The following is a 26,705-nucleotide window of genomic DNA, read 5'->3' as shown; positions in this document are numbered from 1 at the left end:
AGAGCCTTACGGTTGTGGGCGGAGCAGTTGCCGTACCAGGCGGTGATACAGCCCGACAGGATGCTCTCGATTGTGCATCTGTAGAAGTTTGTGAGTGCTTTTGGTGACAAATTTCTTCAGCCTCCTGAGGTTGAAGAGGCGCTGCTGCGCCTTCTTCACGATGCTGTCTGTGTGGGTGGACCAATTCAGTTTGTCTGTGATGTGTACGCCGAGGAACTTAAAACTTACTACCCTCTCCACTACTGTTCCATCAATGTGGATAGGGGGGTGTTCCCTCTGCTGTTTCCTGAAGTCCACAATCATCTCCTTAGTTTTGTTGACGTTGAGTGTGAGGTTATTTTCCTGACACCACACTCCGAGGGCCCTCACCTCCTCCCTGTAGGCCGTCTCGTCATTGTTGGTAATCAAGCCCACCACTGTTGTGTCGTCCGCAAACTTGATGATTGAGTTGGAGGTGTGCGTGGCCACGCAGTCGTGGGTGAACAGGGAGTACAGGAGAGGGCTCAGAACGCACCCTTGTGGGGCAATGTTGTTTCCTACCCTCACCACCTGGGGGCGGCCCGTCAGGAAGTCCAGTACCCAGTTGCACAGGGCGGGGTCGAGACCCAGGGTCTCGAGCTTGATGACGAGCTTGGAGGGCACTATGGTGCCGTCTGGGCCTCCATCCTTGCGAGGGTTGACACGTTTAAATGTTTTCCTCACGTCGGCTGCAGTGAAGGAGAGTCCGCATGTTTTAGTTGCGGGCCGTGTCAGTGGCACTGTTTGGTCCTCAAAGCGGGCAAAAAAGTTATTTAGTCTGCCTGGGAGCAAGACATCCTGGTCCGTGACGGGGCTGGTTTTCTTTTTGTAATCCGTGATTGACTGTAGACCCTGCCACATGCCTCTTGTGTCTGAGCCGTTGAATTGAGATTCTACTTTGTCTCTATACTGACGTTTAGCTTGTTTGATTGCCTTGCGGAGGGAATAGTTACACTGTTTGTATTCCGTCATGTTTCCAGTCACCTTGCCCTGATTAAAAGCAGTGGTTCGGGCTTTCAGTTTCACGCAAATGCTGCCATCAATCCACGGTTTCTGGTTTGGGAATGTTTTAATCGTTGCTATGGGAACGACATCTTCAACACACGTTCTAATGAACTCGCACACCGAATCAGCGTATTCATCAATGTTGTTGTCTGACGCAATACGAAACATATCTCAGTCCACGTGATGGAAGCAGTCTTGGAGTGTGGAATCAGATTGGTCGGACCAGCGTTGAACAGACCTCAGTGCGGGAGCTTCTTGTTTTAGTTTCTGTCTGTAGGCAGGGATCAACAAAATGGAGTCGTGGTCAGCTTTTCCGAAAGGAGGGCAGGGCAGGGCCTTATATGCGTCGCGGAAGTTAGAATAGCAGTGATCCAAGGTTTTTCCAGCCCTGGTTACGCAATCGATATGCTGATAAAATTTAGGGAGTCTTGTTTTCAGATTAGCCTTGTTAAAATCCCCAGCTACAATGAATGCAGCCTCCGGATAAATGGATTCCAGTTTGCAAAGAGTCAAATAAAGTTTGTTCAGAGCCATCGATGTGTCTGCTTGGGGGGGAATATATACGGCTGTGATTATAATCGAAGAGAATTCCCTTGGTAGATAATGCGGTCGACATTTGATTGTGAGGAATTCTAAATCAGGTGAACAGAAGGACTTGAGTACCTGTATGTTGTTATGATCACACCACGTCACGTTAACCATAAAGCATAGGCCCCCGCCCCTCTTCTTACCAGAAAGATCAACCATTTCACACATATTATCCAGATGCTGACTGTTACCACTTGGTGGTCTATAGCAGCTTCCCACTAGAATGGGCTTTATGTGAGGCAGATGAACCTGTAGCCATATTACTTCAACAGTATTTAACATGAGATCCTCTCTAAGATTTACAGGAATGTGATTGAATATAAACAGCAACACCTCTAGTATTTATACAGTGTATTTCTACATAGCTCACTAATATATATCCTAGTATATCTAGTGTAAATATTGCATAGATTGTATTTCAATACATATGTTTTGTGGATCAGCTTTAATATTGCAGATTGATGGAAGCAACAATCTATGTAACTGTCTGCATTTGGGGTAAACACACACACACACACACACACACGCACACACTTTATTAGAATGTACCTTCCTGTATTATTCCCCTAACCCTACCACCCCTCCACTAACCCTACCACCACCCCACTAACCCCCACCCCCCTATACGAACACTACCACCCCTCCACTAACCCTACCACCCCTCCACTAACCCTAGCACCACCCCACTAACCCCCCCACCCCTCCCCTAACACTACCATCCCTCCCCGAACCCCACCACCCCTCCCCTAACCCCACCACCCCTCCCCTAACACTACCATCCCTCCCCTAACACTACCATCCCTCCCCTAACCCTACCATCCCTCCCCTAACCCTACCACTAACCCTACCACCACCCCACTAACCCTACCACCCCTCCCCTAACCCTACCACCCCTCCACTAACCCTAGCACCACCCCACTAACCCCCCCACCCCAATATTAACACTACCACCCCTCCCCTAACCCTACCACCCCTCCCCTAACACTACCACCCCTCCCCTAACACTACCACCCCCCCACTAACCACCCCACCCCCCCACTAACCCTACCACCCCTCCACTAACCCTACCACCCCTCCACTAACCCTACCACCCCTCCCCTAACACTACCACCCCTCCCCTAACACTACCACCCCTCCCCTAACCCTACCACCCCTCCACTAACCCTACCACCCCTCCACTAACCCTAGCACCCCCCCACCCCAATATTAACACTACCATCCCTCCCCGAACCCTACCACCCCTCCCCTAACCCTACCACCCCTCCACTAACCCTACCACCCCTCCACTAACCCTAGCACCCCCCCACCCCAATATTAACACTACCATCCTTCCCCGAACCCTACCACCCCTCCCCTAACCCTACCACCCCTCCACTAACCCTAGCACCCCTCCACTAACCCTAGCACCCCTCCACTAACCCTAGCACCCCCCCACCCCAATATTAACACTACCATCCCTCCCCGAACCCTACCACCCCTCCCCGAACCCTACCACCCCTCCCCTAACCCTACCACCCCTCCCCTAACCCTACCACCCCTCCACTAACCCTAGCACCCCCCCACCCCAATATTAACACTACCATCCCTCCCCGAACCCTACCACCCCTCCCCTAACCCTACCACCCCTCCCCTAACCCTACCACCCCTCCACTAACCCTAGCACCCCCCCACCCCAATATTAACACTACCATCCCTCCCCGAACCCTACCACCCCTCCCCTAACCCTACCACCCCTCCCCTAACCCTACCTACTATATTTTGTTTGTTTTTAGTCCTTCCTCTATTTCTGATGTCCATCCAGTATGATTTCTATTTGTAACTGTGCTATTTCATAAACGTTCTGAACCTATACTACCGTTCAAAAGTTTGGGGTCACTAAAAAATGTTTGTTTTTGAAAGAAAAGCACTTTTTTGTCCATTAAAATAAACATCAAATTGATCAGAAATACAGTGCAGACGTTGTTAATGTTGTAAATTACTAGCTGGAAACACCTGATTTTTTATGGAATATCTACATAGGCGTACAGAGGTCCATTATCAGCAACCATCACTCCTATATTCCAATGGCACGTTGTGTTAGCTAATCCAAGTTTATAATTTTAAAAGACTAATTGATCATTAGAAAACCCTTTTGCAATTATGTTAGCACAGCTGAAAACTGTTGTCCTGATTAAAGAAGGAATAAAACTGCCCATTTGTGGGTTCAATTACAGGCTCAAATTCTTGTACTGAGAAATTAAGGCTATTCCATGCGAGAAATTGCCAAGAAACGGAATATCTCGTACAACGCTGTGTACTACTCCCTTCACAGAACAGCGCAAACTGTCTCTAACCAGAATAGAAAGAGGAGTGGGAGGCCTCGGGGCACAACTGAGCAAGAGGACAAGCACATAAGAGTCTAGTTTGAGAAACAGACGCCTCACAAGTCCTCAACTGGCAGCTTCATTAAATAGTACCCGCAAAACATCTGTGTCAACGTCAACAGTGAAGAGGCGACTCCGGGATGCTGGCCTTCTAGGCAGAGTTCCTCTGTCCAGTGTCTGTGTTCTTTTGCCCATCTTAATCTTTTCTTTTTATTGGCCAGTCTGAGATATGGCTATTTCTTTGCAACTCTGCTGGCCCTTGAATGTACACAGAGAGTTAATATTAATAATATGCATGTCAATCTCTCCTGGCTGAAAGTGGAGGAGAGATTGACTTCATCACTACTTGTATTTATGAGAGGTATTGAAATGTTGAATGCACCAAGCCGTCTGTCTAAACTACTGGCCCATAGCTCGGACACCCATCCATACCCCACAAGACATGTCATCAGAGACCTCTTCACAGTCCCCAAGTCCAGAACAGACTATGGGAGGCACACAGTACTACATAGAGCCATAACTACATGGATCTCTATTCCACATCAGGTAACTGATACAAGCAGTACAAGTAGATAAAAAAAACATAAAAATACACCTTATGGAACAGTGAACACACACACGTTGTACTGTAGATATGTGTGTAACAGTATAACTTTAGACCGTCCCCTCGCCCATACCCGGGCGCGAACCAGGGACCCTCTACACACATTAACAACAGTCACCCACGAAGCATCGTTACCCATCGCTCCACAAAAGCCGCGGCCCTTGCAGAGCAAGGGGAACCACTACCTCAAGGTCTCAGAGCAAGGACGTCACCGATTGAAACACTATTTTGCGCGCACCACCGCTAACTAAGCTAGCGTTTCACCTCCGTTACATTCACGCTCTTTTGACCTCCTCCTTTTCTGCAGCAACCAGTGATCCGAGTCAACAGCATCAATGTAACAGTATAACTTTAGACCGTCCCCTCGCCCATACCCGGGCGCGAACCAGGGACCCTGGTTCACATCCCTTACATGTGGTAGTGATGGAGAAGTGGCTTGAGGGAACACAGTCAATGTATTGTAATGTTTTTTTAAATTGTATAAACTGCCTTAATTCTTCTGGACCCCACGAAGAGTAGCGTACATGTGTAATTGCCTTTAAATAAACTAAATATAATGGAAACATCCCCCAGTGGACGCTCTCTAAATTACAGGTTGTTGTACCGTCAACCTCTTACTGGTTACATTTACGAGTTGTCAAAACAAACCCTAGATAACTGGCAACACAGGCAGTATGGATCAGGCTTAATTAAAATAATTAAGTACATTGTATATTTGAGTTAACAATACCTGGTCTGAAATAACGCTACTGTAGTCAAATCATGACCAGTGCCCGTGAATCTTCTTCCACACGAACCATGGAAAACTCAGCCTGCCATTACACGATGAGGCTGCCTTTTTCGAATTATGGCACCACATGAGAACCATTTCAGACCACTATTCAGAGGCATATTTTCATGCCCTGTTCGATAAAGTAGTTCGCAACACTTACCATCTCCAATACCGATTTCTTTTCTCCATCTACCCCCGCCATGCTTGAAAAGAAAAACACTCGACTGCAAAGTTCCCTGTTTCGTCGCGTAAATGTGACATACATGTGACGTTAGTCTGACACAACCAGGAAGTAGCTGCACACCAGGAAGTGTAGTTCAACATTCCGCATGCATATTCATCGTAAGGAAGCAAAAAACCACATTTCCCTAGGTGGAACCAGATAAAGCTTCCGATCAAGGATCTGGGAAAGCAGAAGTCAGACGAGAAGATTAACGTTAACAGTTGTTTTAATGTTGAAAACACATCGTTTTGAAGACTGCTGAGCATCGCAGGTATGCATGATTATGTGTTATTGTTTAGTGCTGCTAAGAAAACCATTTATAATGGTCGTATTATTGCTAACTATGATTTGTCATGATGATCGCAACCGTAGGTACCCAGGATGCATACGGCAGTCTTTGTTAACGTCATTGTTGTAATTTATGCTAACCAGCCACCTTAACTAGCTACTTTAGTTTGATTCAGAGCGACAATGTTAAAGTTGGCGGTGGTGAATCTCTTGCTCATGATTCCCGATGTTCGGCAGGTAGGCAGGCAGACGGCTGGCTAGTGCACTGGGTTAGCTAACCTTAGCTAGCTAGTTAGCAACATGTCAGTGTTGTTGGTCAACAGTGTTGTTGTAGACTTGTCTACTATTCGTTGCCTACTTTGCCACTAGCTTAGTGGTGAAAACATGTTAACCCACCATCTCTCTATCCCTCTCCCTCCTCATAACTTTTCCCCTCCCTCCACCTCTCTCAGTGAACCCCTGACCAGCTGTCCTCCCTGACCCTGTCCACAACCATGGCGATCCTGTTTGCAGTGGTTGCCCGCGGCAGCACCATCCTGGCGAAGCATGCGTGGTGTGGCGGTAATTTCCTGGAGGTGACAGAACAGATCCTAGCTAAGATACCATCCGAGAACAACAAGCTCACCTACAGCCATGGCAGGTAGGGTTAACACTCAGACAGCCACACACATATCTGCCTGGAGTTGGATAGTCCTGTTCTACTTGTAGTGTATGTTTGTTAGTGTGACAGTGAAGGTTAAATCAAACGGAGTATCTGACGGAGTATCTTGTCTTCTCCTTCAGCTATCTCTTCCACTACATCTGCCATGACAGAATCATATATCTCTGTATCACTGACGACGTGAGTATACAGGCTTTAGTTTTAATGTGTGTCTGAGAGACCGAGTGTATATATTGTTCTTTGGTTTACAAACCTAAATGTACAGTGGGGCAAAAAAGTATTTAGTCAGCCACCAATTGTGCAAGTTCTCCCACTTAAAAAGATGAGGCCTGTAATTTTCATCATAGGTACACTTCAACTATGAGAGAGAGAAAATCCAGAAAATCACATTGTAGGATTTTTAATGAATTTATTTGCAAATTATGGTGGAAAATAAGTATTTGGTCAATAAAAAGTTTCTCAATACTTTGTCATTGCCAACAAAGGGTATATAACAGAGGTCAAACGTTTTCTGTAAGTCTTCACAAGGTTTTCACACACTGTTGCTGGTATTTTGGCCCAATCCTCCATGCAGATCTCTAGAGCGGTGATGTTTTGGGGCTGTTGCTGGGCAACACAGACTTTCAACTCCCTCCAAAGATTTTCTATGGGGTTGAGATCTGGAGACTGGCTAGGCAACTCCAGGACCTTGAAATGCTTCTTACGAAGCCACGCCTTCGTTGCCCGGGCGGTGTGTTTGGGATCATTGTCATGCTGAAAGACCCAGCCACGTTTCATCTTCAATGCCCTTGCTGATGGAAGGAGGTTTTCACTCAAAATCTCACGATACATGGCCCCATTCATTCTTTCCTTTACACGGATCAGTCGTCCTGGTCCCTTTGCAGAAAAACAGCCCCAAAGCATGATGTTTCCACCCACATGCTTCACAGTAGGTATGGTGTTCTTTGGATGCAACTCAGCATTCTTTGTCCTCCAAACACGACGAGTTGAGTTTTTACCAAAAAGTTATATTTTGTTGTCATATGGTCAGATGAAATTCTCCCAATCTTCTTCTGGATCATCCAAATGCTCTCTAGCAAACTTCAGACGGCCCTGGACATGTACTGGCTTAAGCAGGGGGACACGTCTGGCACTGCAGGATTTGAGTCCCTGGCGGCGTAGTGTGTTACTGATGGTAGGCTTAGTTACTTTGGTCATTCACTAGGTCCCCCCGTGTGGTTCTGGGATTTTTGCTCACCGTTCTTGTGATCATTTTGACCCCACGGGGTGAGATCTTGCGTGGAACCCCAGATCGAGGGAGATTATCAGTGGTCTTGTATGTCTTCCATTTCCTAATAATTGCTCCCACAGTTGATTTCTTCAAACCAAGCTGCTTACCTATTACAGATTGTCTTCCCAGCCTGGTGCAGGTCTACAATTTTGTTTCTGGTGTCCTTTGACAGCTCTTTGGTCTTGGCCATAGTGGAGTTTGGAGTGTGACTGTTTGAGGTTGTGGACAGGTGTCTTTTATACTGATAACATGTTCAAACAGGTGCCATTAATACAGGTAACGAGTGGAGGACAGAGGAGCCTCTTAAAGAAAAAGTTACAGGCCAGAAATCTTGCTTGTTTGTAGGTGACCAAATACTTATTTTCCACCATAATTTGCAAATAAATTCATAAAAAATCCTACAATGTGATTTTCAGGATTTTTTTTCTCATTTTCTCTGTCATAGTTGAAGTGTACCTATGATGAAAATTACAGGCCTCTCTCATCTTTTTAGTGGGAGAACTTGCACGATTGGGGGCTGACTAAATACTTTTTTGCCCCACTGTATCTGAATAACCTGCCATTCTATATGGGTGTGCTGCAGGATATTTTTTTGACAACTGTGTTAACCCCCTAGAATCGATGTCCGCACACCCGTAAACATCGAATTAGCATGATCGGGTTGAGTCCTTTACGGGGGGGTTCGGGGTTGTATCCTCTACAGGGGGGGGGGGTCGGGGTTGAGTCCTTTACGGGGGGGTTCGGGGTTGTATCCTTTACAGGGGGGGGGGTCGGGGTTGAGTCCTTTACGGGGGGGGGGTTCGGGGTTGAGTACGGGGGGGGGGGGGGTTGAGTCCTTTACAGCGGGGTCGGGGTTGAGTTTTTAAAAATGTATTTAATTTTTATATGGGGGGGTTGATCAGATTTAATATTGTAGCTTCCATCAAGGTAATTGTCTGTATCATTTCCAATCCCGTGTGTGTGTGTGTGTTGCATGGTAAAAGTTGAGAGAAAAGAGAATAAACCCTCTTGCTAGTATCACTGCTCTTCATTAAGCTTTATGTATCGGCCTCAAGGCCTTCCTCAGAGCTTATGTTAAAATAACTAATAATTGAAGAGCAGCAGTAAAATAACAATAGCAAGGCTATATACACAGGGGGTACAGGTACAGAGTCAATGTGGAGGCTATATACACAGGGGGTACAGGTACAGAGTCAATGTGGAGGCTATATACACAGGGGGTACAGGTACAGAGTCAATGTGCGGGGCACCGGTTAGTCGAGGTAATTGAGGTAATATGTACATGTAGGTAGAGTTAAAGTAACTATGCATAGATAATAAACTGAGAGTAGCAGCAGTGTAAATGCAAGTAGTCTGGGTAGCCATTTGATTAGCTGTTCAGGAGTCTTCTGGCTTGGGGGTAGAAGCTGTTTAGAAGCCTCTTGGACCTAGACTTGGCACTCCGGTACCGCTTGCCGTGCGGTAGCAGAGAGAACAGTCTATGACTAGGGTGGCTGGAGTCCTTGACATTTTTTAGGGCCTTCCTCTGACACCGCCTGGTATAGAGGTCCTGGATGGCAGGAAGCTTGGCCCCAGTGATGTACTGGGCCGTACGCACTACCTTCTGTTGCCAGGTCTGTTGGAACTGTCGTGTCTGACTGTGTTAACTGTCTGTCTGTTAGGACTTTGAGCGGTCACGTGCGTTCAGCTTCCTGGGAGAGGTGAAGAAGCGTTTCCAGACGACCTATGGTTCCAGAGCTCAGACAGCCCTTCCCTACGCAATGAACTCAGAGTTCTCCTCTACTCTGATGGCTCAGATGGTGAGACACACACACACACACTCCCTGATCAGATGGTGAGTTAGTTCTCCTCAACTCTGATGGCTCAGATGGTGAGACACACACACACACACACACTCCCTGATCAGATGGTGAGTTAGTTCTCCTCAACTCTGATGGCTCAGATGGTGAGACACACGCACACTCCCTGATCAGATGGTGAGTTAGTTCTCCTCGACTCTGATGGCTCAGATGGTGAGACACACACACACACACTCCCTGATCAGATGGTGAGTTAGTTCTCCTCAACTCTGATGGCTCAGATGGTGAGACACACACACACACACACACTCCCTGATCAGATGGTGAGTTAGTTCTCCTCAACTCTGATGGCTCAGATGGTGAGACACACGCACACTCCCTGATCAGATGGTGAGTTAGTTCTCCTCCACTCTGATGGCTCAGATGGTGAGACACACACACACGCACACTCCCTGATCAGATGGTGAGTTAGTTATCCTCCACTCCCTGATCAGATGGTGAGTTAGTTCTCCTCCACTCTGATGGCTCAGATAGTGAGTTAGTTCTCCTCCACTCCCTGATCAGATGGTGAGTTAGTTATCCTCCACTCCCTGAGTTAGTTCTCCTCCACTCTGGCTACTCAGATGACGAGAGCCAACCCTGTAATATGTTAGTATGGTAGTGAGTGGTCAGAACAGACTGTGAGACAGGGTTTGACAGGTCTGCATTTCAGCTAGACCTCTCACTCCACAAATGTATTGTGTTCCTTTAAACAGCTTGGACAATTCCTGAAAATTATGTCATGGCTTTAGGAGCTTCTGATAGGCTAATTGACATCATTTGAGTCAATTGGAGGTGTACCTGTGGATGTATATCAAGGCCTACCTTTAAACTCAGTGCCTCTTTACTTGACATCATGGGAAAATCAAAGGAAATCAGCCAAGACCTCAGAAAAACAATTGCAGACATCCACAAGTCTATTTCATCTTTGGGAGCAAATTCCAAATGCCCGAAGGTACCACGTTCATCTGTACAAACAATAGTACGCAAGTATAAACACCATGGGACCACGCAGCCGTCATACCGCTCAGGAAGGAGACGGGTTCTGTCTCCTAGAGATGAACGTACTTTGGTGTGAAAAGTGCAAATCAATCACAGAACAACAGCTAAAGACCTTGTGAAGATGCTGGAGGAATCGGGTACAAAAGTATCTATATCCACAGTAAAACGAGCCTTATATCGAAGTAAACTGAAAGGCCGCTCAGCAAGGAAGAAGCCACTGCTCCAAAACCGCCATTAAAAAAAGCCAGACTACGATTTGCAACTGCACATGGGGACAAAGATCATGCTTTTAGGAGAAATGTTCTCTGGTCTGATGAAACAAAAACAGAACTGTTTGGCCATAATTGCCATCGTTATGTTTGGAGGGAAAAAGGGGAGGCTTGCAAGCCGAAGAACACCATCCCAACCGTGAAGCACGGGGATGGCAGCATCATGTTGTGGGGGTGCTTTGCTGCAGGAGGGATTGGTGCACTTCACAAAATAGATGGCATCATGAGGTAGGAAAATTATGTGGATATATTGAAGCAACATCTCAAGACATCAGTCAGGAAGTTAAAGATTGGTCGCAAATGGGTCTTCCAAATGGACAATGACCCCAAGCATACTTCCAAAGTTGTGGCAAAATGGCTTAAGGACAACAAAGTTGAGGTATTGGAGTGGCCATCACAAAGCCAAGACCTCAATCCTCTAGAAAGTTTGTGGGCAGAACTGAAAAAGTGTGTGTGTGTGAGCAAGGAGTCCCACAAACCTGACTCAGTCACACCAGCTCTGTCAGGAGGAATGGGCCAAAATTCACCCAAATTATTGTGGGAAGCTTGTGGAAGGCTACCTGAAACATTTGACCCAAGTTAAACAATTTAAAGGCAATGCTACCAAATACTAATTGAGTGTATGTAAACTTCTGACCCACTGGGAATGTGATGAAAGAAATAAAAGCTGAAATTAATCACTCTCTCTACTATTATTCTGACATTTCACATTCTTAAACTAAAGTGGTGATCCTAACTGAGCTAAGACAGGGAATTTTTACTAGGATTAAATGTCAGGAATTGTGAAACTGAGTTTAAATGTTTTTGGCTAATGTATGTAAACTTCCGACTTCAACTGTAAATAATGTATTGCAAAGTGTTGTCTTAGCCATACGTTATATATGTACATTGTCCATATACATAGTCCATATTTACAGATGCTATTTACCAATAGACTATGTACAGCTGCAGCAATCGGTTAGCTGCTCAGATAGCTGATGTTTAAAGTTGGTGAGGGAAATAAGTCTCCAACTTCAGCGATTTTTGCAATTCGTTCCCGTCATTGGCAGTAGAGAATTTGAAGGAAAGGCGGCCAAATGGGGTGTTGGCTTTGGGGATGATCAGTGAGAGATACCTGCTGGAGCGCGTGCTACGGGTGGGTGTTGTTAACGTGACCAGTGAACTGAGGTAAGGCATAGACTTATAGATGACCTGGAGCCAGTGGGTCTGGCGATGAATATGTAGCGAGGGCCAGCCGACTAGAGCATACGGGTCACAGTGGTGGGTGGTATAAGGTGCTTTAGTAACAAAATGGATGGCACTGTGATAGACTGCATCCAGTTTGCTGAGTAGAGTGTTGGAAGCTATTTTGTAGAGCGTATGGATTGCACAGCAGAGAAGGTACGGTGGGATTCGAAATGGTCAGTGATCTGTTTATTAACTTGGCTTTCGAAGACTTTAGATAGGCAGGATGGATATAGTTCTGTAACAGTTTGGGTCTTTGCTTTCCTGACTGACTGTGTGTGTATTGGTTCCTGACTTCCCTGAACAGTTGCATATCGTGGGGACTATTGCAGTCCGCCACAAGATGTTTTTGTTTGCTTTCCTGACTGACTGTGTGTATTGGTTCCTGACTTCCCTGAACAGTTGCATATCGTGGGGACTATTGCAGTCCGCCACAAGATGTTTTTGTGCTGGTCAAGGGCAGTCAAGTCTGGAGTGAACCAAGGGCTATATCTGTTCTTAGTTCTGCATTTTTCAATGGGGCATGCTTATCTAAGATGGTGAGGAAATTACTTTTTAAAGAATGACCATGCATCCTCGACTGACGGGATGAGGTCAATATCCTTCCAAAGTACCCGGGCCAAGTCGATTAGAAAGGCCTGTTCGCAGAAGTGTTTTAGGGAGCGTTTGACAGTGATGAGGGGTGGTAGTTTGACTGCGGGCCCGTAGCGGATACAGGCAATGAGGCAGTGATCGCTGAGATCCTGGTTGAAGACAGCGGAGGGGTATTTGGAGGGCAAGTTGGTCAGGATAATGTCTATGAGGGTGCCCATGTTTACGGATTTAGGGTTGTACCTGGTGGGGTCCTTGATGATTTGTGTGAGATTGAGGGCATCTAGCTTAGATTGTAGGACTGCCGGGGTGTTAAGCATATCCCAGTTTAGGTCACCTAACAGAACAAACTCTGAAGCTCGATGGGGGGAGCGATCATTTCACAAATGGTGTCCAGGGCACAGCTGGGAGCTGAGGGGGGTCGGTAGCAGGCGGCAACAGTGAGAGACTTATTTCTGGAGAGATTCATTTTTAAAATTAGAAGTTCAAACTGTTTGGGTATAGACCTGGAAAGTATGACAGAACTTTGCAGGCTAACTCCTACCCTTAGAACTGCCAATCTTGTTGGTTCCTAAGCCAGGATTCAGACACAGCAAGGACATCAGGGTTGGCAGAGGTTGCTAAAGCAGTGAGTAAAACAAACTTAGGGAGGAGGCTTCTGATGTTAACATGCATGAAACCAAGGCTTTTTCGATCACAGAAGTCAGAGATGAGCTATTCCACATGGTTTTAGAGACATGTGAAGAGCTACTAAAAGAAGAGTCATTTGGGAGACAAAGACAAGACTCAGAATGCCAATCACTAGTGGCAGGAGAGATGAGGAACACACTGTCAGCTCAAAGGGGCCAGAGCAGGGGCCAGAGCAGGGGCCTGGGCAGGGGCCTAAGCAGGGGCCTGGGCTGAAAGGATTATGGCTGGAGGACGGGTTAGTGTGTATGGAGGGGCTCGTGAGGGGAGCATGACAACTCTGCCTCTGGGAGAACTCTGAGCGCATGACCACACCACTGAAAACACAGGCACAAACACACACTACACACACACTCCATTTGCGTTTGTGAGGACAGTCTGTTTACCTTCAGTCACATGAACACCATACCACTGATCCCCTCTCTCTCCCTCCCTGTGTCTCCTTATCTCTCTTTCTCTCTCTCTCTCTAGAAGCACCATTCCTCTCCTCCATCAGATCGCCTGGCTGAGACTCAGATGCAGGTTGACGACCTGAAAGGCATCATGGTACGCAACATCGGTGAGATAAGACTCCACTCCTACATCCACCACTACCGCTGTATTAGGGGCTAAGGGAGAAGTGTCTAGGGTCTGAGGATGTATGTCTTGTGTTTACTCTGTGTTTCCTACAGACTTGGTGGCTCAGAGGGGAGAGAAGTTGGAGTTGCTGATTGATAAAACGGAGAACCTGGTCGGCTCAGTGAGTCACATTCTAATCTACTACAATTACTCAACTATCCTACTACTACTGTTCCTATAACCCGGCTCAGAGCGTCACTAACTTCCTCTCTCCTCCAGTCTGTGAGTTTTAAGACCACCAGCCGTAACCTGGCCAGAGCCATGTGTATGAAGAACCTCAAACTGACTGTCGTCGTAGTGGTGGTGTCACTGGTAGGTACTGTCTGTCTGTTCATCCCTCTGTGTGTGTGTGTGTGTGTGTGTGTGTGTAATAGTCTGAACTATGTGGTGTGTTCTCGTCAGGTGGTCCTGTATGTAGTTGTGTCTGCAGCCTGCGGAGGACTCAGCTGGCCCAACTGCATCAGGAAATAAGAGAGGGGGAGGACGAGAAGAGAGCGGGAGGACGAGGAGAGAGGGGGAGGAAAAGAGGGAGCAAGAGAAGACGACAGCGGACCCACAAAGAAAGAAATCGCTCTCCTCCTCCTCCCTCTTGTCTTCCAGTCAGCAGGGAGGAGAGGTCCTCTATTGGACAGAATGGTGACACAACAAGGCATCCAGACAGTGGGAGATTTAACAACGTTGTGATTGTCTTGCTTTCTGTTCCTTAACAAGAGAATGAGGTGTGTTTATCTGTCCAAAGACAAGCGATTGTTGGATATGCAGCTTTAAAATATTGTGCAAGTGGAATTCAGTCCACTGTCCAGTCCAGCTGTCCTCCATACTGTTCTCCAGTCCATGGCCCTCTCATCCAGGGCTCTACAAGCCTAACAAACAGCTGTTCTCCAGTCCATGGCCCTCTCATCCAGGGCTCTACAAGCCTAACAAACAGCTGTTCTCCAGTCCATGGCCCTCTCATCCAGGGCTCTACAAGCCTAACAAACAGCTGTTCTCCAGTCCATGGCCCTCTCATCCAGGGCTGTACAAGCCTAGCAAACAGCTGTTCTCCAGTCCATGGCCCTCTCATCCATGGCTCTACAAGCCTAGAAAACAGACTGATAATCTGGAGCAGGGTTTACCAAATGTTTTTACCCTGGGGCCCCCTTCCAGCATTGGAGAACATCCTACGCCTCCCCCGGCATGCGCACCGTGTCTATTCCTATTGGTACAGCACTGTTCATGCCCCACTGTTCACAGCCCTCTTGTTGGTGGAGAGGACATGTTGCTAAGCTTATTTCACGTTCACAGCCCTCTTGTTGGTGGAGAGGACATGTTGCAGGTTGTTAAGCTTATTTCCTGTAATTGAACACATTTTGTCATGGGGTGCAAAATAAATGTTTCAGTTTTAAAGCAACATTCTTTGCAATTCTATACATTTTTGCCATGTCTAATGTGTATTGGGCAAAAAAAAAAACTAAATTAAAAGATGTTAGCTGACATGGCTAGCTGATCTGGACATGTCTGACCAGTATTTAACATCTCTGTAGGGTCGTTAGCTGATCTGGACATGTCTGACCAGTATTTAACATCTCTGTAGGGTCGTTAGCTGATCTGGACATGTCTGACCAGTATTTAACATCTCTGTAGGGTCGTTAGCTGATCTGGACATGTCTGACCAGTATTTAACATCTCTGTAAGGTCGTTAGCTGATCTGGACATGTCTGACCAGTATTTAACATCTCTGTAGGGTCGTTAGCTGATCTGGACATGTCTGACCAGTATTTAACATCTCTGTAAGGTCGTTAGCTGACATGACAAGAGGAACTGATGATGTACTACCCAATTAGATACCTTGTGGGTTCTACTATTGCAACTTTCAAGAGAAAGTTTAAAGACGCACGGGGGGGGCATGGGAACCACTGCTGTCTCTGTGTAGCTGTCTGTCTCTGTGTAGATGTCTGTCTCTGTGTAGCTACCCTGTCAGGGTCAGTCTGTACCCAGACAGAGACATTTATGTGTCTGTCTCTGTGTAGCTACCCAGTCAGTGCTAGTGATACTAAACTACACCTGTAATGTAATGTCTGATGTAATGTCACCTGTAATGACATGGTACATTACAAGTGTATCTCCCCTGTTCTATACACACTCTGCTGTGATGGCTTGTTTAGTTATTGTCCAGACACAGTTACAATGTCTCTCTGTTCAGTTGTTACAAGAAATTAGATTAAAAAAAGATTGATTGCACTAACGAGTCTGATGTTACAAATCAATAGACAGTATTTAATGACATTAAATAACCATATCCCTCTTCTCTGATATGCTACTCCTTCCCCTCTGCTATGATAGGCTGACCCTTCCCTTACTCTGATAGAGCGCTTCAGCTCAGGCTCTCGTCCACAGCCTCCTTTCTGGTTCAGCCCCCTGGCCTTGACTCAGGACTACGGTACTATAGTTTTGCTCTTGTAGTACTGCAGTAGTACTGTACAGAGCTGAGCTTGACAGTGGGACCTGGCACGCAGTTGGAAAGGCTTAACGTACTGATAGAAATGTCTTGAATAGAACAGACATGCTTCATTACTCTACATGTCAGAGAAGCATGCCTGTTCTACAGTGCATTCAGAAAGTATTCAGACCCCTTGACTATGTCCACATTTTGTTACGTTACAGCCTTATTCTAAAATGGATTCAATTGTTGTTTTCCCCTCAAACTACACACAATACCCCATAATGACACAATACCCCATAATGACACAATACCCCTTAACGACTCGATACCCCATAATGACTCAATACCCCATAATGACCCAATACCCCATAATGATGATTTCTAAAATAAAAAAATAGATCACATTTACATAAGTATTCAGACCCTTTACTCAGTACTTTGTTGAAGCACCTTTGGCAGCGATTACAACCTTAAGTTTTCTTGTGTATGACTCTACAAGCTTGGCACGCCTGTATTTGGGGAGTTTCTCTCAATCTTCTCTGCAGATCCTCTCAAGCTCTGTCAGGTTGGACGGGGAGCGTTGCTGCACAGCTATTTTCAGGTCTCTCCAGAGATGGGCCACTCCAGGACATTCAGAGACTTGTCCCAAAGCCACTCCTGCATTGTCTTGGCTGTGTGCTTAGTGTCAATGTCCTGTTGGAAGGTGAACCTTCACCCCACTGAAGTCCTGAGCGCTCTGGAGCAGGTTTTCATCAATGAGATCTCTGTACTTTGCTCCGTTCATCTTTCAATCGATCCTGATTAGTCTCCCAGTCCCTGCTGCTGAAAAACATCCCCACAGCATGATGCTGCTACCACCACCATGCTTCACCGTAGGGATTCAGGCCTTGGCATACAGGCCAAATAGTTCAATTTTGGTTTCATCAGACCAGAGAACCTTGTTTCTTATTGCCAGAGTCCTTTAGGTGCCTTTTTGCAAACTCCAAGCAGGCTGTCATGTGCCTTTTACTGAGGAGTGGCTTCCATCTGGCCACTCTACCATAAAGGTCTGATTGGTGGAGTGCTGCAGAGCTGGTTGTCTTTCTGGAAGGTTCTCCCATCTCCACAGAGGAACTCTGGAGCTCTGTCAGAGGGACCATCCTCGCTTACCAAGTCCCTTCTCTCCCGATTGCTCAGTTTGGCCAGGCTGCCAGGTCTGGGAAGAATCTCGGTGTTTCCAAACTTCTTCCATTTAAGAATGATGGAGGCCACTGTGTTCTTGGGGACCTTCAATGCTGCAGACATTTTTTGGTACCCTTCCCCAGATCTGTGCCTCGACACAATCCTGTCTCGGAACTCAACGACAATTCCTTCGACCTCATGACTTGGTTTTTGCTCTGACATGCACTGTCAACTGTGGGACCTTTATATAGACAGGTGTGTGCCTTTCCAAATCATGTCCAATCAATTGAATTTACCACAGGTGGACTACCACAGTTGTAGAAACATCGATGATCAATGGAAACAGGATGCACCTGAATGTGGAGTCTTTGCATAGGAAAGGGTCTGAATACTTTATGTAAATGTGATGTTTTATTATTTGTAAATTGTTTAGCAAATATATGTCACTATGGGGTAATGTGTGTAGGTTGAGGACATTTTAATTATTTTTTTTAATCCATTTTAGAATAAGGCAACATGTGGAAAAAGGGAAGGGGTCTGAATACTCCCTGAATGACCCCCTGATCTCCTGTCACCTCTGAACCCTGACCACCTCTGATTCACCTCCACCGTTTGTGTCTTTCAGTTAATCATATACATTATAATGTAATGCACTGTGACATGGTTTGTTTGCTTCCTGCCAACATATGGTTTATAATCATGGAATTATTCAATTATTCTACATCCAAATTTGGATCTGCAGATGAAAATTAGCCAGCTGGCTAAAACCAGCACTTTTACTGAAACGTTGATTAATGTGCACTGTCCCTGTAAATATACAAATAAACTCAACATAATAAACTCATTCTTCTGCCTTGATTTCTACAGGATAGGTTTTCTAAATGATATGGCCACACAGAGGGATGATACATACAGCCTTCAAGTCAATGAAAAGTCATGAAGACCATTAGTTTAATTGTAAAACATTTCATAATGAACATCTTCAGGATGTGTTCTGTGTTCCACTCTGTTGTTAGCAGCTTCATATGTGGAAGGGAAGTCTCCATGATGACTTGAAGAACGCTCCAACACCCTGCAGAGTTAACAGTCTATAACACTCCAACACCCTGCAGAGTTAACAGTCTGAGGAACACTCCAACACCATGCAGAGTTAACAGTCTGTATAACACTACAACACCCTGTAGAGTTAACAGTCTATAACACTCCAACACCCTGCAGAGTTAACAGTCTATAACACTCCAACACCCTGCAGAGTTAACAGTCTGTATAACACTACAACACCCTGTAGAGTTAACAGTCTATAACACTCCAACACCCTGCAGAGTTAACAGTCTATAACACTCCAACACCCTGCAGAGTTAACAGTCTGAAGAACACTCCAACACCCTGCAGAGTTAACCGTCTATAACACTCCAACACCCTACAGAGTTAACAGTCTAAAGAACGCTCCAACACCCTGCAGAGTTAACAGTCTGAGGAACGCTCCAACACCCTGCAGAGTTAACAGTCTGAAGAACACTCCAACACCCTACAGAGTTAACCGTCACTCAGTCATCACACACTGGATGCTGTAGAACACGCACCATTCAGACTACATCTGGTTAGGGTCGGTTAGTCCCCAGGCTGGTTAGGGTCGGTTAGTCCCCAGGCTGGTTAGGGTCGGTTAGTCCCCAGGCTGGTTAGGGTCGGTTAGTCCCCAGGTTGGTTAGGGTCGGTTAGTCCCCAGGTTGGTTAGGGTCGGTTAGTCCCCAGGCTGTTGAGGGTCGGTTAGTCCCCAGGCTGGTTAGGGTCGGTTAGTCCTCAGGCTGGTTAGGGTCGGCTACTCCTCAGGCTGCAGGCTGGTTAGGGTTGGTTAGTCCCCAGGCTGGTTAGGGTCGGTTAGTACCCAGGCTGGTTAGGGTCGGTTAATCCTCAGGCTGGTTAGGGTCGGTTACTCCCCAGGCTGGTTAGGGTCGGTTAGTCCTCAGGCTGGTTAGGGTCGGTTACTCCCCAGGCTGGTTAGGGTCGGTTTGTCCCCAGGTTGGTTAGGGTCGGTTTGTCCCCAGGTTGGTTAGGGTCGGTTTGTCCCCAGGCTGGTTAGGGTCGGTTAGTCCCCAGGCTGGTTAGGGTCGGTTAGTCACTCATTCTGTAGACAGACACAAGACAAATCACATCAGTGAGGTCTGTACAAAGGCATCGACACACAATGGATGTAGTGTCTGTAACACAGGATTTATATAATATAATATAACAGACCGTTATGGTAAACATTCAGGGGAAAGGAGACTGTTATGGTAAACATTCAGGGGAAAGGAGACCGTTATGGTAAACATTCAGGGGAAAGGAGACCGTTATGGTAAACATACAGGGGAAAGGAGACCATTATGGTAAACATACAGGGGAAAGGAGACCGTTATGGTAAACATTCAGGGGAAAGGAGACCGTTATGGTAAACATACAGGGGAAAGGAGACCATTATGGTAAACATACAGGGGAAAGGAGACCGTTATGGTAAACATTCAGGGGAAAGGAGACCGTTATGGTAAACATTCAGGGGAAAGGAGACCGTTATGGTAAACATACAGGGGAAAGGAGACCGTTATGGTAAACATTCAGGGGAAAGGAGACCGTTATGGTAAACATTCAGGGGAAAGGAGACCGTTATGGTAAACATTCAGGGGAAAGGAGACCGTTATGGTAAACATACAGGGGAAAGGAGACCGTTATGGTAAACATTCAGGGGAAAGGAGACCGTTATGGTAAACATTCAGGGGAAAGGAGACCGTTATGGTAAACATACAGGGGAAAGGAGACCGTTATGGTAAACATTCAGGGGAAAGGAGACCGTTATGGTAAACATACAGGGGAAAGGAGACTGTTATGGTAAACATTCAGGGGAAAGACATTCCTAGGTTGGTATAGACACTACATCCGCTTTTGGTAAAGGTATTGGACTTGACCTTCCCTGAACCAATAACATTTTAAACGCTTACCGGATTTCCTCCACCCTGGTAATATATTTTTAAACAAAACCCATGCCTTGTTCAATTGGACCAATGAATGTTGAACATGATATTCTGTATCCACCCACTCTACCATTTACCTTGCTAGGTAAAGACTTGTTAACTAAATTTATTGTATCCCAGATGAAGGTCTCTTGACATCCCAAACGATGAGGTATGGAAACAATGAGATGGACACCCAGACAACTCTGGGGTCTGATTCTGCCTCCCAGACTATTCTGAAACACCCCCCCCCCCCCCCCTGGCGAAGTGGGGGTCTGATACTGCCTCCCAGTCTATTCTGGAGTCTGATACTGCCTCCAAATCTATTCTGGGGTCTGATTCTTCCTCCCAGTCTATTTTGGGGTCTGATACCGCCTCCCAGTCTATTCTGGGGTCTGATACTGCCCCCCAGTCTATTATGGGGTCTGATACTGCCCCCCAGTCTATTATGGGGTCTGATACTGCCTCCCAGTCTATTCTGGGGTCTGATACTGACTCCCAGTCTATTATGGGGTCTGATACTGCCCTCAAGTCTATTCTGGGGTCTGATACTGCCCTCAAGTCTATTCTGGGGTCTGTAACTGACTGCCAGTCTATTCTGGGGTCTGATACCGCCTCCCAGTCTATTCTGGGGCGTGATACTGCCTCCCAGTCTATTCTGGGGTCTGATTCTGCACCCCAGTCTATTCTGGGGTCTGATACTGCACCCCAGTCTATTCTGCAGTCTGATACTGCCCTCAAGTCTATTCTGGGGTCTGATACTGACTGCCAGTCTATTCTGGGGTCTGATCCCGCCTCCCAGTCTATTCTGGGGTCTGATCCCGCCTCCCAGTCTATTCTGGGGTCTGATACCGCCTTCCAGTCTATTATGGGGTGTGATACTGCCTCCCAGTCTATTCTGGGGTCTGATACTGCCCCCCAGTCTATTCTGGGGTCTGATACTGACTGCCAGTCTATTCTGGGGTCTGATCCCACCTCCCAGTCTATTCTGGGGTCTGATCCCGCCTCCCAGTCTATTCTGGGGTCTGATGACGCCTCCCAGTCTATTCTGGGGTGTGATACTGCCTCCCAGTCTATTCTGGGGTCTGATACTGACTCCCAGTCTATTCTGGGGTCTGATACTGACTCCCAGTCTATTATGGGGTCTGATCCTGACTCCCAGTCTATTCTGGGGTCTGATATTGCCCCCCAGTCTATTCTGGGGTCTGATACCGCCTCCCAGTCTATTCTGGGGTCTGATACTGCCCCCCAGTCTATTCTGGGGTCTGATACTGCCTTATTCTACTGTATTATTGACTGTATGTTTGTTTTACTCCGTGTGTAACTATGTGTTGTTTGTGTCGCACTGCTTTGCTTTATCTTGGTCAGGTCGCAGTTGTAAATGAGAACTTGGTTAAATAAAGGTGAAAAAATAAATACAAATCGTACTGTCACAGTGTAGTCTAATTACCATAGTTCTGTCAGTACTGTCAGTCTACCTACCATCATATTGTAAGTACTGTCAGTCTGTCTACCATTATACTGTCACAGTGTAATATACCTACCATCGTTCTGTCAGTCTACCAAACATTGTACGGTCATAGTGTAGTCCACCTACCATCATACCATCACAGAGTAGTGTGGGGCACTCTGTTCACAACGTTGACATCAGCAAACCGATCGCCCACACGACGCCATACCCTGTCTGCCATCTGCCTGGTTGAAATCGGGATTTATCCACTTCTCCAGCGTGCCAGTGGTGACCGAAGGTGAGGTGGGTTATGACCCTGAACTGCATTCAGGTCAAGACCCTGATGAAGACGAGGAGAGGGGATGGCTGCCGTATTAGGGGCTCCTAACCAACTGTGCTCTTTGTGTGTTTTGAATCATTGTTTGTAACTTATTTTGTACATAATGTTGCTGCCACCGTCTCTTATGAGACCGACGCAAAGGATATACTGCTTTGTCAAGACAAATCCCAGTCATCAGCGTGAAGAAGAGACGGAGAAAAAGGGAGAAAACAACTCTAGACCACCTTAACTTAACTTATTAACTTAATTAACTTAACACACAGAGACGCATACAAAGCTCTCCCTCGTCCTCCATTTGGCAAATCTGACCATAGTTCTATCCTCCTGATTCCTACAAGCAAAAACTAAAGCAGGAAATACCAGGTACTCTCAATATGGAAGTGGTCAGATGACGTGGATGCTAAACTACAGGACTATTTTGGTGCACAGACTGGAATATGTTCCGGGATTCACCCAATGGCATTGGAGTATACCACCTCAGTCACCGGCTTCATCAATAAGTGCATCGACAATGTTGTCCCCACAGTGACTGTACGTACATATCCAACCAGAAGCCATGGATTACAGGCAACCTCCTCACCAAGCTAAAGGCTAGAGCTGCTGCTGTCAAGGAGCAGGACACTAATCCGGACGCTTATAAGAAATCCCGCTTTGCCCTCAGACGAACCATCAAACAGGCAAAGCGTCAATACAGGAATAAGATTGAATCCTGCTACACTGGCTCTGACGCTTGTTCAATGTGTCAGGGTTTGTAAACTATTAAGGACTAAAAATCTGAAACCCAGTTGCGAGCCTACCAGACGAGCTAAATGCCTTTTATGCTCGCTTCGAGGCAAGCAACACTGAAGCATGCATGAGAGCACCAGCTATTTTGGACGACTATGTGATCAAGCTCTCCGTAGCCGATGTGAGCAAGACCTTTAAACAAGTCAACATTCACAAAGCCGCGGGGCCAGATGGATTAACAGGTGTACTCAAAGCATGCGCGGACCAACTGGCAAGTCTCTTCACTGACATTTTCAAACTCTCCCTGACCGAGTCTGTAATCCCTACATGTTTCAAACAGACCACCATATTCCCTGTGCCCAAGGAAGCGAAGGTAACCTGCTTAAATGATTACCGCCCCGTAGCACTCATGTCAATAGCCAGGCTGGTCATGGCTCATATCAACAGCATCCTCCCGGATATCCCACTCCAATTCGAATACCGCCCCAACAGATCCACAGATGACACCATCTCGATCGCACTACACACTGCCCTTTCCCACCTGGACAAAAGGAACACCTATGTGAGAATGCTGTTCATTGACTACAGCTCAGAATTCAACACCATAGTGCTCACAAAGCTCATCACTGAGCTAAAGACCCTGGGACTAAACACCTCCCACTGCAACTGGATCCTGGACTTCCTGACGGTGGTAAGGGTAGGCAACAACATCTGCCACGCTGATCCTCAACACTGGGGCCCCTCAGGGGTGCGTGCTTAGTCCCCTCCAGTACTCCCTGTTCACCCACGACTGCTTGGCCAAGCATAACACCAACACAATTAAGTTTGCTGATGATACAACAGTGGTAGGCCTGATCACCGACAATGATGAGCCAGCCTATAGGGAGGATGTCAGAGACCTGGCAGTGTGGTGCCAGGACAACAACCTCTCCCTCAATGTGAGGAAGACAAAGGAGCTGATCGTGGACTATAGGAAAATAAGGGCATGTGACCGTTAGGCGCTAGAGAGGGTAGTATGTACAGTCCAGTACATCACTGGGGCCAAGATCCTGACATCCAGGACCTATATTGTTGGCGGTGTCAGAGGAAGGCCCAAAAAATTGTCAGACTGTTCCCTCTGCTACCGCATGGCAAGTGGTAACAGAGCGCCAAGTCTAGGACCAAAATGCTTAACAGCTTCTACCCCCAAGCAATCAGACTGCTGAACAACTAATCAAATGCCCACCTGGACTATTTACATTGACCCCCCCCCAAAAAAATGTGCACAAAATGTTTGAATAATAATCTAAAATATAAAACACTTCTGGAATCCTTCATTTCAGCTCATTAAACCAACACTTAACATTTTAGCACAAGTCCCAGAAATCTTGGGACTCATGGACATGGGAGGAGATTCTGGATGGCAAGGGACCCTGGGCACAGGCTGGGGAATATCGCCACCCCAAAGCAGAGCTGGAGGCAGCGAAAGCTGAGCGGCGGTGGTATGAGGAGGCAGCACGGCAGCGCGGCTGGGACGAGAGGCAGACCCAAACATTTATTGGGGGGTGGCACACGGGGAGTGTGGCTAAGTCAGGTAGGAGACCTGAGCCAACTCCCCATGCTTAACGTGGAGAGAGGTGGACCGGGCAGGCACCGTGTTATGCCGTGAGGCGCATGGTATCCCCGGTGCGCAGGCATAGCCCGGTGCGTTACATCGCAGCACCTCGATGGGAGGATGTTAGAGACCTGGCAGTGTGGTGCCAGGACAACAACCTCTCCCAGGTGCCATGAAGCCGGCTCGGCGCATTTGGTCTCCAGTGCGTCTCCTCGGGCCGGGGTACATGGCACCATCCCTAAGCACGGTGTCCCCGGATCGCCAGCACAGCCCAGGGCGGTCTGTTCCACCTCGCCGTACTGGCCTGGCGACGGGGAGTATCCAGCCAGGTAGGGTTGTGCAGGCTCTGTGCTCGAGACCTCCAGTGCGCCTCCACAGTCCGGTCTATCCGGTGCCTCCTCCACACACCAGGCCTCCGGTGGCAGCTCCCCGCACAAGGCTGTCTCTCCGTCTCCATCCTCCAGGTGCTCCCGCCTGTACAGCGCTGCCAAAGTCTCCCGCCTGTCCTGAGCTGCCGGAGCCGCCCGTCTGTCCTGAGCTGCCGGAGCCGCCCGTCAGTCAGGAGCTGCCGGAATCGCCCTTCACTCCGGAGCTGCCGGAGTCTCCCGCCTGTCCAGTGCTGCCGGAATCTCCCGTCCATTCGGGACCCGTTGCTAGGGTCCCCAGTCCAAGTTTATTGTGGTGTTCAATGGGTTTGATTCATCATGGGCCGGAACACTGTCGTGTTCAATGGGTTTGCTTCATCATGGGCTGGAACACTGTGGTGTTCAATGGGTTTGATTCATCATGGGCTGGAACACTGTGGTGTTCAATGGGTTTGATTCATCATGGGCCGGAACACTGTGGTGTTCAATGGGTTTGATTCATCATGGGCCGGAACACTGTGGTGTTCCCTGGGTTTGATTCATCATGGGCCGGAACACTGTGGTGTTCAATGGGTTTGTTGGGTCAGTTCTGTTTGTGTAAAATAAAGATTAAAGTAGTGGTTTACTATTTCTGCAGTAAATTAATTTTTAATGCAAATGTCATGTTATAGAAGGGTCCAAACACCTGTCTTTTTAAAACTTACAGCAACCAGTGATTCCCTCCCTCGTTGTTCTGCAGTATGGGGGAAAAACCTGAACAAATGCTCCAAAAACACACATATTTCCTTCTAGAAATGGCAGAGCTCTCAGTAGAGTGATGCAGGTCTTTAGAGGTTGTACACTTGATCTGCAACGTTATATTCCATTTTGTTGCGACTAACGACACCTCTCCTTCCATTCCAGCAGACCCGGAGAATGGAACAGCTGGACATGGAAACCGTTTCAGTCTCACCAAATGGAATATAATATTGTGGATCATGTTTGGAATGACACAATTCCATATGTACAACCTCTAAAGACCTGGATCACTGTACTGAGAGCATCTCCATTTATCAAATGTGGTCAGAGTTTTCGTACAGAGGGTCTGACGCAATTGCAAAGCCTCCAGAGGCCAAATCAAGCTCCCTACCGCATCCCTGTGTGCCTCTCAAATGTTTATATATATTATTTTTTATTGAACCTTTATTTAACTAGGCAAGTCAGTTAAGAACAAATTCTTATTTACAATGACGGCCTACCAAAAGGCCTCCTGCGGGGACGGGGGATGGGATAAAAAATATAGGACAAAACACACATCACGATGAGAGAGACACCACTATATAAAGAGACCTAAGACAACATAACATGACAACAACATGGTAGCAACACAACATGGTAGCAGCACAAAACAGGGTACAAACATTACTGGGCACAGACAACAGCACAAAGGACAAGAGGGGAGAGACAACAATAAATCACGCAAAGCAGCCACAACTGTCAGTAAGAGTGTCCATGATTGAGTCTTTGAATGAAGGGATTGAGATAAAACTGTCCAGTGAGAGGGTTGGTTGCAGCTCATTCCAGACGCTAGCTGCAGCGAACTGAAAAGACGAGTGACCCAGTGATGTGTTCGCTTTGGGGACCTTTAACAGAATGTGACTGG

The 26,705-nt window shown here is 47.0% G+C and overlaps 2 protein-coding genes across 4 annotated transcripts in view; one reads left to right on the top strand and one right to left on the bottom strand.

Moving 5' to 3' along the window:
* Positions 1–5,635, bottom strand: part of polr1d (RNA polymerase I and III subunit D) — a 32,386-nt gene extending 26,751 nt beyond the window's left edge. The window contains exon 1 of the mRNA XM_031797544.1: positions 5,511–5,635. Coding sequence (XP_031653404.1) covers positions 5,511–5,615 — 105 coding nt within the window. The 5' untranslated portion in view covers positions 5,616–5,635. The remainder of the gene's footprint in view (positions 1–5,510) is intronic.
* Positions 5,636–5,653: 18 nt separating this feature from the next.
* sybl1 (synaptobrevin-like 1) lies at positions 5,654–18,457 on the top strand. Of its 3 annotated transcripts, none has more exons than XR_004204199.1 (9): positions 5,654–5,844; positions 6,314–6,501; positions 6,645–6,702; positions 9,454–9,591; positions 13,875–13,962; positions 14,075–14,142; positions 14,241–14,333; positions 14,424–15,695; positions 15,796–16,245. XR_004204199.1 is itself a non-coding variant. In XM_020476855.2 (8 exons), exons 2-8 carry the CDS (start codon positions 6,356–6,358, stop codon positions 14,490–14,492), a joined length of 660 nt encoding a protein of 219 aa, XP_020332444.1. In that variant the 5' UTR covers positions 5,654–5,844; positions 6,314–6,355; the 3' UTR covers positions 14,493–18,457. The 3 variants fall into 3 exon arrangements, 1 of the variants encoding a protein (XP_020332444.1); XR_004204198.1 differs by having other exon boundaries at positions 14,424–15,745; XM_020476855.2 differs by having other exon boundaries at positions 14,424–18,457.
* Positions 18,458–26,705: the final 8,248 nt, after the last annotated feature.

This window comes from Oncorhynchus kisutch, linkage group LG19 (genome assembly GCF_002021735.2).
Source record: "Oncorhynchus kisutch isolate 150728-3 linkage group LG19, Okis_V2, whole genome shotgun sequence".
Lineage (NCBI taxonomy): Eukaryota > Metazoa > Chordata > Actinopteri > Salmoniformes > Salmonidae > Oncorhynchus > Oncorhynchus kisutch.
This window is presented reverse-complemented; position numbering and strand designations above follow the sequence as displayed.

Bases quoted from the DNA above. Each gene is read 5' to 3' on its own strand.
- sybl1 (XM_020476855.2), top strand. From the start codon at position 6,356: ATGGCGATCCTGTTTGCAGTGGTTGCCCGCGGCAGCACCATCCTGGCG. The intron at 13,963-14,074 runs GTGAGATAAGAC...TGTTTCCTACAG, and splicing joins CATCATGGTACGCAACATCG to ACTTGGTGGCTCAGAGGGGA. The intron at 14,143-14,240 runs GTGAGTCACATT...TCTCTCCTCCAG, and splicing joins CGGAGAACCTGGTCGGCTCA to TCTGTGAGTTTTAAGACCAC.